Genomic DNA, 16314 nt, shown 5'->3' on the forward strand with positions numbered 1-16314 from the left:
ATGCTTGCCGTGGTGTGGCGTCTGCAGGAGAGCAGAGTTGCAGCAGAAGCAGTGGATGACAACGGATGCCACGAGAATAGATATTTATACCGAACGACGAGAGGACCTGCGAGGTGGATTCATGGCACCAGGAGAGCAGAGTTGTAGCGGAAGTGGTGGAGGACGATGGTTAGGACCGCGCACATTTCCTGAGGAAGAACACACGTTCCCGGGAGCCCATGACAGACAACATGGAGAAATTCACTATCCAGACTCGAGCAGGAGAGCAGAGTTGCAGAGGAAGCAGTGGATGACGACAGATGCCACGAGAATAGATATTTATACCGAACGACGAGAGGACCTGCGAGGTGGATTCATGGCACCAGGAGAGCAGAGTTGCAGCGGAAGCGGTGGTTGGATGACGACTGTTAGCAGTCCTACTGCACCCTCTGCTGAAAGCAGTATGGCATCTGCACGGAAAAAAGGCGCGAAACGCTTGTCTGCCTTTGCTTTCACGGAGGGAGGGGCGACTGACGACATGTACCCCAAACCACACACGACAATGTTCTTGCCCTATCAGGCATTGGGAGCTCAACCCAGAATTCCAATGGGCGGCTACCCACAGTGCAACACTCTGCCGAGCTTAGTGGGGACACACACAATCGACTGTATAAAATCGCTTCCTAAAAATCGACTTCTATAAATTCGACCTAATTTCGTAGTGTAGACATACCCTTAGAGATGTTCCAATAAGCTTCTTTCACAGACTGGACTCCTTCCTAGTCTGGGTACAGCAATCACTCACACCCCCATAGTTACTGTCCTTTGTTCCAGTTTCTTTCAGGCATCTCTTGGGGGTGGAGGGGCCATCTCTTAAGCCAGCTGAAGACAAAATGGAGGGCCTTCCAGGGCCTTTTATATTCTCTCTTGTGGGCAGAAATCCCTTTGTTCTTCTGTGCAAAGTCACAGCAACAAGATGGAGTTTTTAGCCACCTGGGCAAGTCACATGTCTATGAATGATTCAGCTTTTTGCAGGCCAACGCCATTGTTTATATGTAAGTTTGAACTTCCCAGGAAAGCTCAGATGTGGATTGGCATCTCCCAAAGTCCATTGTCAGTTAAGTGTTTCTTGATTGGGAACTTACTGAGACTAATCCTTTCTGAAGAAACTGACCAAATGCTTCACAGAGGCTACTTAGAATCAAACATATTGAGATACAAGTACATAGCCAATATTCATAACTTCAAATACAAAAACGATACACACATACAGAAAGCATAATCATAACCAGCAAACTACAACCTTTCTATAGACACCCCACTTGACCTCCTCTGTACAAGACCGGGTGCAACCATAGGACCCTGGTTGCAACGAGGGTGACCAGATGTCCTGATATTTAGTTGTTTATCCCGCATCCCGACCGATGTTCGGTTGGGACGCCATTTGTCCCGATATTTTGGCTCGGGGCTGGAGGAGTACACTGGTGAGGGCTAACCTGGTGTCCCAGCAGTGCTCATTTGGGGCATCTCCCAGGAAATGGCAGGCAGCAGGACCCTGCGACCCCTAGGCACAAGGGCGGCCGGGGGGGGGTGTCTCTGTGTACTGCATTTACCACAAGCGCTGGCTCCATCGCGGCCAATGGGAGCTGCGGGTGCGGACAGGGCGCAGACCCCCCCCCCAGCTGCCCCTGACTTTGGGGCGCTGCATGCTACTCACGTCCCCAAGTAAGTCCCGCACCCACAGCTTCCAGCCAATGGCAGATGGATCCAGTGCTTGTGGCAGGCGCACTACGTGGAGTGGAGACCCTGCTGGCTGCTGCTGACCTTAGGAGCCAGAGGAACCTGCCAGGTGCTTCCCAAGGGGTGGGAACCATCCCCCAGGTAAGGAGCGGGGCTGCGGCTGGGGCCCTGTGCCCGTGGCTCGCAGCGGGGCTGCGGGCAGGAGCCAGTGTCATGTGCTTGTGGCAGGGGCTGGGGCCATGTGCCCCCAACCCGCAGCTTGCAGCAGGCTGGAGCAGGGGGAGGAGGGGTGCGCCCCCAACCCGTGGCAGGGCTACAGCCGAAGCCAGGGCCATGCGCCCCCGACCCGCAGCTTCCTCAGGCTTTGTATCCCCCTTCCCCCATGGCTCCAGTGGGGCTGGGGGTGGGGTGAGCCTGTGGCTGCCCCCCATGTGTCCCGATATTTTGTTCTTGTCATCTGGTCACCCTAGTTGCAAAAATGAGCTATACGGTCACAGTTCATGTCAATAACATCACAGTGATGTTCTCCTAATACAGCATGGCAAGAAAATCCTCCAAATATTAATGATTAACCTGTTGAATGGGAGATAGTTCACCTCCCAATGACTTCATAAATATCTGCTTCAATTACCTTTGGTAAATGAAATAACCAAACAATCATTCATTTTCTGATATAGCTGTAAAACTAATCTGAAAAGTTTTCAAAATAAATGACTTAAAAAATATATAGTGTGTACCTTCTAAAAATGAAACCTACATCTCTCTCTGAGTTGTGAAGAAAACGTATTAAGGTTATAACAACCAACAAGAATGCACTTTTATGTAGAAATCCATGATTAAACTGAATCTTCCTGACTAGTGATTTAAATCATGATTTAAATCAAATCCACCCTGACTATACTGCCTGAAATGCAGGTCTGATATTTGCTATATTTAGTCCTGGATCTCGATCCAGAGACCAGTTTAGGATGGTGATTGTTAAGGTCTAATGCTTTACAAGCTACCAGACCCACAAGCAAATGTTTTATACCAATGGAAATATAAAATGTCAACATTCAAATACCAAACATTAAGCTCTAGTGCAGGGGTCGGCAACGTTTGGCACGCGGCTCGCCAGGGTAAGCACCCTGGCGGGCCGGGCCAGTTTATTTACCTGCTGACGCGGGAGGTTCGGCCGATCGCGGCCCCCAGTGGCCGCGATTCGCCGTCCCGGGCCAATGGGGGCGGCGAGAAGCAGCGCGGGCGAGCGATGTGCTGGCCGCGGCTTCCCGCCGCCCCCATTGGCCCAGGACGGCGAACCGCGGCCAGTGGGGGCCGCGATCGGCCGAACCTGCCGCGTCAGCAGGTAAATAAACTGGCCCGGCCCGCCAGGGTGCTTACCCTGGCGAGCCGCGTGCCGAACGTTGCCGACCCCTGCTCTAGTGGTTAGTGAGGTAACACGTGGGGAACACTGTTACAAAAGTGCTTAATTGGAAGATCAGTACAAATGATTTTCCAGCACTGATTGTGGACTAGTGAAAAAAAATTTCAAGCCTTGCTCCCTGAAATGTATATTTTGTGGTCCCACCAGGTTTCACAAAAGCTTCAATAAGACAAAACAGTGGAATATAAATTATAGTAAATTATCATTAGCTTGATATTTAAAGAAGGAAAAAACACATTAATGAATGTTCTATATTTTTACTAGAATTTTAAATGAAAGTTTCTCCATAAAATGGAATTAGCGCAATGGTTTAAGCATCCCTTGTGACAATGTAGAGAAGATGTGCGTCAATTTATTAATTCCTTTTTGTTTTGTAAAATATCATTTATGAGTGTGGATTAAAATCTCCCTTTTTGTAGCAGGAACGGACAACATCTCAGAAAGTGTAACATGGACACCAAAGGGGCATCAACATTTAATACGCCTACCCTGGTGAGTCACTGGGGTTGCTACCAGCAGAGCCACTGACTTGGGTTGAAGCAAGGAAAATCCTCAGCAGATGACAGAAAAAGGTGCCTGCTTTTGAGAGACAAAATCTCAAGCAAGGAGAGCCATTCCACCTCATAAAACAGAAGATATAGCTGGAGGAGTATGGGACAAGAGGGGTTTGGCCCTTCCCCAAGGACGTTGACCAAACACATTCAGGAATGGTGAGTATCAGGGGTTGGAGAGGAGGAGAAGTTGAAGAGTTTAAACATATGTAACTCTTCTTTGCTATCAGTAAAGCATGTGTGTTTAAGAACTTTCTTTGCAATGCCAGGATTCCTTGCTCTATCTGCCACACATCCTCAAGAGTTAAACTATAAACCTTAGTGCTCAATGGGTGGAGTTCTTGGGAAGCATTCAAAGCAACTGGGGAGGTTTAGGAGGTCGGAATACAGGTTTCAGGGATTACAGCAGTTTGACTGGGGAGTCCCACATCCCAAGGAGAGGTGGCAGATAGAGATCCAAAGATTGGGTCCAGTTATAACGGTCTGGTGACATTCCTTTTAATTATAGCCCAGTTATTTTTACTTATTTTTAAAAGGAATTTATCGTATTAAATTGTGTACACCTTAATTTAAGTAGTCCCTTTAACCATAAGTGACCCTAACGTGCTTTATAAACAATACTAAATACCTCTAAAATACAAAGAAGCAAAAGAGACTGACAGTGTGCATGTGGGGCAAAAGGTGGGACTTTGGTCAAGGACACCAGCGTGCCATGGCATTTTTAAGAGCTATACAGCAGGATGAGACGTACTGACAGAGGCAGATGAAAAAGCTTACTGAACATTTGCATGCACTAGCCCTGGCTCAAATTGGCATCATTAAACTTTCACTAATAAAACAAATACAACCAAAACAAAAATTGCGCTGTTTGCTGAAGTGTGGCAAGTTTGATTACACTATAGGAGTTTATCTGGTCTGAATGCCCACAGTGCTGAACAAAACATCTTGGTCATAGTACAGAAAATGCAAAATTCAGCCAAGTCCGATAGGATGCAACAAACTTGCATCAATCATATCACAAAGTTTTTTTCAAATTAATGTTGCTATATTAATGGTGGCGGTTGCATCTCTATTATTCCATAAGACAACCCAAAACTTTTACTTTGAGATAAAAAAAATCATCATCTACATAAACCATAAAGAGAGGCAGCCTCATTTTCATTTTTGTAGTCTGACAAATGGTATCCTACAACACTTTTACCAATTTAAATACTACGTGTGCTCAACACCTATTGAAGACTCTTTACATTTTGACCTATTGCTGCTCATGGTAAATATGTTGTGCTATAGCTTGCACAGCTTTCATTTAACAGCTTTTAATATACAATGAGCTGAACTTGCTTTACAGAAACCTTTCTCCTGTGGCACTATAATCTCTCCATTTTAGGTTCCCCCTTAATTCCCTTTTCTTCCTCCACTTTTAAAAAAAAAAATCTGATTTGACATCAAATTTTGGGGTAAGGACAAATGAACTCAAAAGTTCCACGTGTCTGTTTTGTTCTACCAAGTTACAGATAAAGATCCAGACTAATGAAACCCCTTGGGTCTGCAAAATTGGTCTGAATATCTTGCAAAAACAGGTCTTTCACATAAAACCACATAACTTCTAAACAATTCAGAACCTCAGAAAAAGGTTTATTAAGGTTGGTTCTAAAAAGAATGAAAGTATCAGTGGGAAGGGTCTTTATTTTATCAGAAATGGGTCATCCATTCTTGATCATGAGCTCAGCTAACTCCACAAGATGGTGCACAATGTCCCAGCAGAAATGCAGCTGGAGCCCATCTTCATCTTCCAAAGTGGGAAGGGGGGGGGTTGTTTCCTGTACACATTTTAACCCAGGGGCTCAAATCCTACATCCACACTAGTGTTAAAAGTGGTGGAGTCTCACCATTTTAAATCATAATTCTCAGGGTATTTGGTGTTATTCTTGAACACTCAGCTCCTGGAGCATGTGACTGAGACAACTTCAGCTTTCTTTTAAAAATAAAGTAAATTTCTAGCCCACGTGGTTACTGATAAAAGCTTGAGAACAAGAACCCTAAAGGCATAAAGGCCCAAAGGCAAAGAAACCAAAATTCATTATTTTTTAAATATCATGATTTTTTAATACTTGGGGTTGGCAAAACTGGGTTACAAAGAACTATGGGGTTGGGTGCTAAAGATGTAAGAAGGATTAAGAGGAAAGAACAAGGGGACATCCAACAAAATAGACAAAATTATTAATCTATTTTATTAATTAGTAATTAAACTTTAGCACACAATGCATAAAAACCTATGAAATTTATTGCCAAAATGGAATAACCTGGCCATGAGTAAAGTTTCTTCCATCATTCAGTGGTCACTTTGATCCTGAAGCGTGGAGTTTATATCCCCTATACATTTTTTATCCATTCAGATGTAGCTGAAGAGGTTTACATTAGCTATGTCAAATCCTTTTCTGAATCCTCATTGATATCTGGTGGCAATATATTCCGTAGATTAATTATGCACTGAGTAAAAATTTTAAATTATCCATCTATTTTTACCAGTTTTAAATTTATCTATTTTGTTGGATGTCCTTTTGTTTTATGGGAAAGGATAAATAGAGGACTCAATTTTTCTCTCATTTTCATTCTCATTCATTGTTTTATATATTTCTATTACAGTAAACAACGTTATGCTATAAGCATATGAAGACTGCCAAGTCAAACACAAAATTTAGGAAATACCATAGCCAGGGTGGTTCATGCAACATTAATTCTGCCCCTTTGTGCATGCACGTTATGATATAATCTCTTGGTAGGGACTTAAATTATATCAGCCAGTTTTCCTTTATGCCCTATTTTGTTGCCAAGCTAAAATTCTAATATATTAAAAGGCACAATTTTCCTTTATAGAAGCTGTGTTTGTTTTGCCATGTTATACTATTTAAAAACTTAAATTAATATATTTAGTAATTTCTGCTAAATTTCCTGGCATTAAAATAAGGTTTATTGATCTGTAATTGCAAAGAGTACCCCCGACACATTTTAAAATATAGGTGTAACATTTGTTACTATTCTATTCTCTGATATAGTAACTGATTTTAGTGAGAAATTATATGGCAGGGTTTATTAGTAACTCAGCCATGGTCTACAGTACAGAGTTAGGTCGACATTACCTGCCTTACGTCGACCTAACTCTGTAAACGTCTATACCAGGGGTCGGCAACGTTCGGCACACAGCTCGCCAGGGTGCTTACACTGGTGAGCCGCGTGCCAAACATTGCCGACCCCTGGTCTATACTAAAATGGAGCTCCCACCGATGTAACTTGCCCATTACATTGACTTAATAACCCCACATCCGTGAGAGGCGTAGTGCTTCAGTTGATGTAGTCAGATCAACAGTGTCAGTGTAGACACTGCGTTGCTTACATTGACTGTTGCTGCCTTTCAGAAATCATCCCACAATGCCCCACACTGGCAGTTAATTCGGTGTGAGTGCTCCTAGTGAGGACAAGCATTGCCAACACAAGGAACGTAGTATGGGTGTGTAAAACTGATTCAATTGCTGTGGTGGCTGTACATCCACGTAACTTAGGTTGACTTAATTTTGTAGCGTAGACTTGCCCTCAGTCTCTTCATTAAGTCCTTCAGAACTCTTGGCTGAATAGCAACAGGTCCTGATGACTTACCACTCTTTATGGTGTCAAACAAGGAGGTGAAGAAGCAAACTGACAGACTAGTCACTGACTGTATCTCATCTTTATTAACTGAAAAGAGTATGCCTGATGTTGGTACTGCCTCATCATTCTCTGTGGTGAAGAATGACACAAAGTAGTCATTTAGCTTCTCAGCAATGTCACTATGCTCCTTAAGAGCCCTACATAATCCCTGGAAGTCCACAGAATGCACTAATGCTATCACAAATTTCCTGTCTCTGATAAACAAATTTAATTCCATTTTTAAATATATGTTCATGTTTTAAGTTATATGTTCTTTCAGATTCCCTATTTGCCTTCTAATTACCATCTTGCATGCCCAAATATGGCTGCACTCATTGCTATTGTTCAGTGAACATTATGGATAAAAACTTTAGGGGGAAGTTATGTCCTTCTGAAATCCTCAATTACTTTCATTTGAGAAAATGTTTTGTATGTGCCACAATATATCACTGCTGCGCTAGTATTCTGGGCACATGCCAAAGAGCAGTGGAGGATGCTGCACATCAGGACCAACACCATTCACATTAAAATAGCAGTCAATCATTTGGGTCCTTGTAATCAGACAGTGAAGATGATTCTTTTTCAAAGAGCAGTTAACTTGCCAGAAATATATGAGGAAAAACAACAAAGCACCTCTCCCCCCACACCGGTTTGTGTTCATTATGTATATTATATTTTTATTCAAATTAATACCAATGGGATATTAAAAAAACATTAAACGTATACCTCAGAATAATGAAAAATTAGCATTATTGTACCATGAGTGTAAGATTAACTACATTGTAGGTACTTCCTATAGTCCAACATAGCAACCGTTTACATCAGAACTACAAAGCTGGTCTTTGACCCTGGACTAGTTTCAATTTTTAGAAGACTGATTACATTCAGACTGTTATTTTCCCCATTTTTCACACTATTTGTATTCCAACAGTTCTCTTCCTCAATCTGTATTTTCTTACTGTCTTACTTTTTCAGCTCTATTTTATTTTTCTGTATGAGACAACTGATGCCTTGATTCTACCTTACTTTTCATTGTGAAGAATTAATTTCTCTCTACCTCCACCCTTATTGTGCTGTGCAGTATGTTTCAGGAAGAACTTGATGTCCAAGCGTGATGCTCAATTCTTATAATACACTAAAGATTTTTTTTCTTATTTTAACCAATGGCGTAACGAGTTTCTATCATGGTAAACTTCACAATTGGTTGTGTCCATACATGGGCCCTATATAGATATACTCTGTTTCAACCTTACCCATGAACAGCACTGTAACTGGATGTTAGGCTGCAATCAGGTTCTACCGCAGTTCTTTATTGTATAGACAGGACCAGCTAACCACATATATAAATTGGCTGGCCAGTCCTCCTATCTCCCAGGTCTATGTATATGAAAAGACATCTGCAACTCTTTCTCTGGCACCAGCAATTGAAGTATTACCAGATAAATGCCCAGATCTGACCCCAGTGCACTGAACTGCAGGCATTCCAGTAGTTACTTCATAGATTTCAAACCATCTGCATATTCCAAGAGCCACAAAGGAATAGTTTAATATTAAACTCTCCCTCTGGTAAACAAAAACAGATGCCTTCAAGTACAGAATTTAACAAAGTACGGTTTTGTTTTTAAAAAAAACAAACACAAAAATCAGAGAAGATGAGGTGTTGCATCATACCCACAATATTTGGCAAGCTTAAAAATTCCAGATTAGCGGGAGGGAAGAAAATAGGAAAGAAGAAGAAAAGGTAATAAAATTGAATATTTGGGGGGGACGGTTATTTTGTTTATTGCTGTGCCAAACGGCGTACCACACGCTATTCAGAATGATTCTCAACAACAAACTAGTAATGAATTCCTGTTTGTAAAATATTTTAGTATTTCAGGAGTATGGATTTTCTGTGAATAGTTTATAAAGAGAAGTCTTTCATTATAGAGTTCAAAGTAATCTTCAGCAGCACTGTCCCTCTCACAGAAAAGCAAGTACACCCTAGTAATATGGGATACTTCTAACAAATTATTAATCTATTTTCCTCTTTGCAAGGCAACACTGCTGCTACTTTTTAATTAAAGATTCTAAAATATACAAGATATCACCAGGGCCGGCTCCAGGCACCAGCCGACCAAGCACATGCTTGGGGCGGCACCTTAGAAGGGGCGGCCAATGTTGGGGTGGCGGGGGGCACTCGCGGTGCTTTTTTTTTTGTTCGGCGGGGTGGCGCTCGAGGGGTTTTTTTTCTTTTTTTCGGTGGGGGCTTTGGCGGCGCGGCGCTCCGGGGGTTTGGGTGGGGTGGGGTGGCGCTGGGGGGCGGAGCGGCGCTCGGGCCGGCCCGGCGAGGCGCTCGGGGGGGGGGGTGGGGGGGGCCGGCGCGGGGCGCGGGGGGCGGGGGGGGGGGGGTGTTACGGCAGGGCGGCGCTCTTCTTTTTTGCCTGGGGCGGCAAAAAAGTTAGAGCCGGCCCTGGATATCACATTTATATAGTTGCGTTGATTCTGAAGATGCCAAAATGCGTTAATATATCTAAGCATTTTAAAGTATCAGCCTATGTTAAGAGCACTAACTTCATTCATCACTAAAATCCTACCACCATGTCAGCTGTTTCACAGCGTACTACAATACCACACACCAAAATGAACAGTTTAGGGCTAGTGGTGGCAAAGAATATTACATCTAATTAAAACTGCAGAGGGCCTTTAAGCAGACAGAGTAATCATCCAAAAAGGAATTTAAGTAGAATACCATGATTTACTATTCTACACTTGCAAAAGCGCCAAGAAATATTTAATAACTGAAAGTTGAAAGGACCTCAGTTTCATATCTCATCAAAGAGATGGCACTCTCAGAAGCTCAATTTCATCTACTAGGACACTGATCAAGTTGACTCAGGGGACAGTGCCACCTAATGAATCACCAACAGCTTCTTGCAGCACCTTGGTCTTCCTTGGAGATCTCAAATATGAGCACTGATTGAGCCTAATTAACTTGCAATGCTGACAAAATCACAGCTGCAGGTATAACCGCAGTGATATGATGGGCTTGATTGTCTCCTCTATCACTGCAGATGGGATCCTTAGAGGCATTTCCCCCTCAAACACACATCCACAAACTCACCCTTGCAGAAGCCCCTCTTTTAGAATGCCATCAGGAGTTTTATAGCACTTCAGAGGGACACAGTGGGGACAATTATTTAGAAACGTTTCAAGATCAACCTCCATTTCCTAGTACACCTAAATTCCTCCTGTGGGAAATCTACATAGGACGGTACAATGTAACCTAGATATCTTTGTTAGACTAGCTACTGTAGCAATTCAACCTGTCAACCTAACGTGCTCAAGATGAACCAAGTTTAGTATCGGAGCTCCCAATCACCATAAGGCAGTATGAGTCATTTGACTGCCAGCCCATTACTAGACTTTCAGAACAAGCCAAGTGGCATTTTAAGTAAAAATTAATAGGGAAAGGATTATAGACTGCACCACCCTCCAATCTTTCACTAGATTGTAGATTACAGGGAAATATTACCATATGCAGTAAAAGCTGTTTTATCCGGCATGTTAGGAGAATGGGAGAGTGCCAGTAAGTGAAAAATGCCGGTTAACTAAGAGGGAGGGAGTTTGGGTGCGGGAGGGGGTGTGGGAGGGAATTTGAGTGCAGCAGGGGGCTTGGGGCAGTGGGTTGAGGTGTGGGAAAGGGCTCAGGGTGCCGGATCCGTGGGGCACTCACCTCAGGCAGCTCCCCACAAACGGCAACCTGTCCCAGATGCTCCTAGGCGGAGGCAGGGCAGGTGGCTCTGTGTGCTGCCCCTACCCGGCCCCAAGTGCTGGCTCTGCAGCTCCCATTGGCCAGGAACTGCGGCCAACAGGAACTGCGGGGGCAGCGCCTGCGGGCGGAAACAGCGTGCAGAGCCACCTAGCCACTCCTCCGCCTAGGACCAGCAGGGACAGGTTGCCACTTGTGGGGAGCTGCCCGAGGTGAGCACCCCCCAGATCCAGCACCCGGAATCCCTCCCGCCTCCCAACCCCACACCCTCTCCCGCACTTTGAACTTCTCATGGTGTTCCTCCGCCTAGGAGCAGCAGGGACACGTCACCGCTTCTAGGGAGCCACGCGAAGCCAGGTAGGGAGCCTGCCGGCCCCACACCAAGCGGACTATAAACCGGACTTTCTATGAAGATTAGAAATGCCGGTATATAGAGCTGTCCGGTTGGTATAGGGACGGATAACAGCTTTTACTGTAAATGTATGTATATGGTGTGTTGGGTCCTTCAATACACACACACACACACCTTCCTCACACCACATTACCAACAATACATTTGGCAATATATTAACAATGGGGTTTGAGGGTGGAAGGGAATGGGATAATCCATTTTTGTTTCGATTGTTTACCCAAAACAGTTTCAACAGATTTACAAAAAAGTACATTCAGGGCCTGAAGCATTAACATCAGTGGTGGGCAACCTGCAGCCTGCACACGGCCCGTCAGGGTAATCCGCAGGTGGGCCACAAGACAGTTTGTTTAGGAAGCGGCTGCCAGCACATCCCTGCGGCCCGCTCCAGTTCTTGCAGCTCCCATTGGCCGGGAATGGCAAACCGCAGCCACTGGGAGCTGAGGGCGGCATGCCAATGTAAACAAACTGTTTCACAGCCCGCGAGTGAATTACCACCACTGATTAACATGATATTACTATACAGACAACAAGTCAAAGTGTATGTTTTTTTTTGGTTTTGTTTTTTGTTTTAGAATAAGAGTTCTGTCTGGTAGAATATCAGAGTGGTGGAATGGATGATCAGGTGGTCCTTAGAAGATTACTGAGACTTTCACCTCTAATTCAGTCTATATCACTATGGACTAATAATCTTTGCCACCTATTGGCTGTCTGGCCATAACCTGTATGAAATGAGTTTGTGGTCTCATTCCAGTTTCCTGTTGAACCACAGAAGAGACCTGTATGTACATGATCAAATGCATGTTAATCGCAGATATGTCCTTTGATTAAGATCAGTTTTACCAGAGACCAAAAGGTGACTACAGCATTAAAAAAAAGTAGCATCTTGGTTAGCAATAATTTATATTTTTGGCACAAGACCAAGCAGGTGTGTCAATGACTAAAGGAGTTGAATACAATTTATTTTTAAATAACATTTTGGGTACAATTCAAATATGTCCTGGTCCACTATAGTACTGAACTGCAGTTAAGGTCTGCACTTCTTTGGAGCAGCTTACAGTAAGTTTGCAGTAAGGACTGAGCAACTAGAAACAGAAGCCAGCTAGCAAGATTACATAGGATTGGTATCTGAGGCCTGGTCTACACTAACCCCCCAATTCAAACTAAGGTACGCAACTTCAGCTACGTGAATAACGTAGCTGAAGTCGACGTATCTTAGTTCGAACTTACCGCGGTCCACATGCAGCAGGCAGGCTCCCCTGTCGACTCCGCGTACTCCTCTCGCTGAGCAGGATTACCGGAGTCGACGGCGAGCACTTCTGGGTTCGATTTATCGCATCCCGACAAGACGCGATAAATCGATCCCAGAAGATCGATTGCTTGCCGCCGAACCAGCGGGTAAGTGTAGACATACCTTCACTGAAATATTGACCGCTACTATAAAATTATCAAACTTTTATTTAATTAGAAACTGTTAGAAAAAACCCAAGGGCTTGTACTTTCCATTTTTAAAAAAGGACATATACAAAAGTTATATTGGACAGGAACCTCCTAACACTTCACAAATAAAATTCACCCCTCCCTACCCCCTTATATCCCCATTCAACCGCCACAGGAAAAGGTTGGAAAAAAATAGTAGGTCTAGCAGTATCTCCTGAAGTTCAACAAATTAATTTCTCTAATTTTGCCACCAAATTGCTCCCATTCCCTCTTCAAACTGGGGCACTGTTTTTTTAAATCTAGGCCTTTATAAGCATCAAGTCACCTGGGTATTCAAGTTCTATCACCATATCCATGCACTAGGCTGATTACAGTTGTCACGGTATGACACAAGGGGAGACAGACAAAAATATTGAGGACTTACTAGGTCAAACACCACCTTAAATTTTTCTGGAAAACCAACTGAAAACCAGAGCAGATCAAGCTATAGAAATAGAAATATAATGCTTCTTCACAAAAATAAAGCATTATACCTTTTACATTGGTTCTTTGGTTTAAAAAGTCACAGGTGTTTAGGTAAAATTTCACTCCAGTGGCCTTACTGTACCCAATTTAAAGGAATACTATATTACTATTCCAGTAGAACCTAGAGGCCCTAAAAGAGATTGTATAGTACCTAGCACAATGGAGCTCCAAACAGAGAAGAACTGTCCCTTCTCCAAAGAGCTGGGGGGGGGGGAGAAGGGGGACTACAAAACTTAACATAATAATCGTTGCTTTCCTCCCACCCTAAAATTTCAACAGTTATTTTGGAGTAAAACACTGGTGTTGGAAACTTAAAACAGCAGCAGTATTTGGGTAATATATGAGAGCTAGAAAGTAAAACTCACCAATCTAATGACAGATTTCAGAGTAGCAGCCGTTTTAGTCTGTATCCGCAAAAAGAACAGGAGTACGTGTGGCACCTTAGAGACTAACAAATGTATTTGAGCATAAATAAATTTGTTAGACTCTAAGGTGCCACACGTACTCCTGTTCTTTTCACCAATCTAATGTTATTGTCCAATATTAATAAAATACAAAGAACAAACACACAGCACCAACGGGTGAGAATTAAGTGGCATTTTTAAAAGCTACCCTTTTTAATGATCCCGAGATGTTTTTAACACAAGTAAAGGAATATTAAATAAACAGGTGTTTTAAGATGATAGTTTCAAAAATCATCTGTGCAGCACTGCAAGCTCAAGGAACCAGAAAGAGACACAATCTATTAAAACAATCACAGTAGCAGTGGTGTTCATATGCTTTTGTCAGTAACTCCTGAGCCACTTCACTGTGAGTTGCACCAGCTGACACAGACAGGGCTCTGACTGTTCGGAGTAAGCATGCAATGCGTTTTGTCACTGGACTGAGACGCTTTATTACCCCTGGGGTCCGTTTTCTGGACTGGAAAGAAAAGGCAGCCGAGGACGGGCAGAGAGGCGTTACGTTTTCACCCACTGGTGGTTCGTACCATAGGTACTGGGACTAGGGGTGCTGGGGATGCTGCCGCACCCCCCGGCTGGAAGGGGTTCCCATCACATAACAGGGTTGACAGTTGGGTTCAATGGCTCTCAGCACCCCCACTATACAAACTGTTCCAGCGCCCCTGTTTCCTAACCCCGCAAAACCCTTTAGACCCGGGTCACCCACCCAGGCGCAGGGGGGGAAACTTTTCACGCGGTGACTGACATTTCGGGGCAGCGGTTTCTCATCAGCCCGCAGAGAGGCCAGAGCAAGGCCGCGACCCGCGGGGAGGGGACTGACCAAAGCACAGTGACCGGCGCCGCGGGGGGAAGCCAGCAGAGCCACAACGTGTGCGACACACACACACCGCCCCGCCCCGCCGCTGGAGGGGGAAGGGCTCAGCTGTCACTTTCGCCTCTGGCGCGCGTGCGGGACGAGGAACCCCCCCCCCCGGCCGCTCCGAGCGGCCGGCAACGCCCGCCCCCCCGCTGCCCCTCCCCCCGCTCACCTAGGTAGTGTCTCCGCAGCAGACCGGGCTCCTCCAGCCCCAGGCTCCGCTTCCGCACGTCCCACAGCAGGTGAGGGCAGCACCTCCGGGACATGGCACCGCGGGGAGGGGAGGCTCAGACTCTCCGCCGGCGGCAGCCGCCCCCCACGCTCACCATGGAGACCCAGCCGCCCGCCCGCGCGGTACTCGCTCGCGCACGCACCCGCCTGCCGCTGAGCCGCCACCGAGGAACGAGCGACAGCGGCAGCTCCTCCGCTCCCCGCCCCCATCTCACCCCGCCCCTGACTCCGCCCCTGCCCCAGCCCCAGTCACAGCGCTCGAGACTTACACCTATCGCGAGAACGTGACCATTTGGCTTTGTGGATTCAGACGGTGAAGTCATACAGCGGCCATCTTGTATTTGGGCACAAAAAGCCGCCTAAACTTCCAATGTCTTTCATCTGCGTCTGCCATCTTGGCCGGGGCACCGAAGCGCGAAGGCAGCCATGTTTAGTTTGGGTAGCACGGCAGCCAGAATGGAAAGGATGTCCCTGCCCTTATCAAAGATGGCCGGAAAGTTTTTTCCCTCCCCCCAAATAGACGTAGCGTCAGCTCCCTCCACGCAGGGAGGAGCGCAGGGGGAGGAGGAGGTCCTGTTAACTGCTCGACCCCGCCCCCTCGCCTCCCAGCGGACCAATCAGCGTGAAGTAAAGCGGGGTCCTCCTCTCGCGAAGCGGCGTCGGGACGTGAAGGGCGGCTGGGAGGGAAGCCGAAGGGCGGCGGGTCGGGGAAGGACGCTGGAGCAGCAGCCGCTGCTGCTGTTACTGGGACCCCAGAGTAGCCCGGGGCCCTCTCTCCTCTCCCCGCCGACATGGCCGCCGTCGCGGGGCTCCGCGCCTCCTACCACCGGCTGCTTGACCGGATCGAGCTCAAGCTGCCGCCGCGGCTGCGGCCCCTGTACAACCACCCGGCAGGTACCGGCTGCGCCGCCCCCGGGCGGATGGGGGAGGGCTGCGGCTGCGCCCCCTTCGGCTGGGCCGGGCGGGACCCCGCTCACCCTGCCCGAGGGGATGACGAGCGCTCGGGGCTCCCGGCTGGGCGCGCTCCGGCCTGTCCCCGGGGCTGGCTGCGGGCGGCGGTCCCGGGTTTGAGGCGCTGGGAGCCCCCCAGCTCGCGGCACAGAGAGGGTGGGTCGGGGCGGAGCCGGAGCCCGGCTGGGGCTCGCTGTGACCTTGGCCCGGTCGCTCCATCTCTGCACCCCGCTTTCCTTGGCCTGTGGGAGGGTAGGGTGGTACCGCCCCGGCACCTGCTTCTTTCCTGACAGACCCGGTAGCCCTGCGAGAC

The 16314-nt window shown here is 46.3% G+C and overlaps 2 protein-coding genes across 6 annotated transcripts in view; one reads left to right on the top strand and one right to left on the bottom strand.

The window, feature by feature from the left end:
- The window catches only part of DCAF6 (DDB1 and CUL4 associated factor 6), a 164410-nt gene extending 149171 nt beyond the window's left edge, over positions 1 to 15239 (bottom strand). For all 5 annotated transcript variants that reach the window (XM_026659013.2, XM_026659014.2, XM_026659012.2 and 2 more), the window contains exon 1: positions 14992 to 15239. In XM_026659013.2, the coding sequence (XP_026514798.1) occupies positions 14992 to 15085 (94 nt within the window). In that variant the 5' untranslated portion in view covers positions 15086 to 15239. The remainder of the gene's footprint in view (positions 1 to 14991) is intronic.
- Positions 15240 to 15703: 464 nt separating this feature from the next.
- The window catches only part of MPC2 (mitochondrial pyruvate carrier 2), a 29098-nt gene continuing 28487 nt past the window's right edge, over positions 15704 to 16314 (top strand). The window contains exon 1 of the mRNA XM_026658989.1: positions 15704 to 15944. Coding sequence (XP_026514774.1) covers positions 15842 to 15944 — 103 coding nt within the window. The 5' untranslated portion in view covers positions 15704 to 15841. The remainder of the gene's footprint in view (positions 15945 to 16314) is intronic.

This window comes from Terrapene carolina, unplaced genomic scaffold (genome assembly GCF_002925995.2).
Source record: "Terrapene carolina triunguis isolate 2854851 unplaced genomic scaffold, T_m_triunguis-2.0 Scaffold558, whole genome shotgun sequence".
Taxonomy (NCBI): Eukaryota; Metazoa; Chordata; order Testudines; family Emydidae; genus Terrapene; species Terrapene triunguis.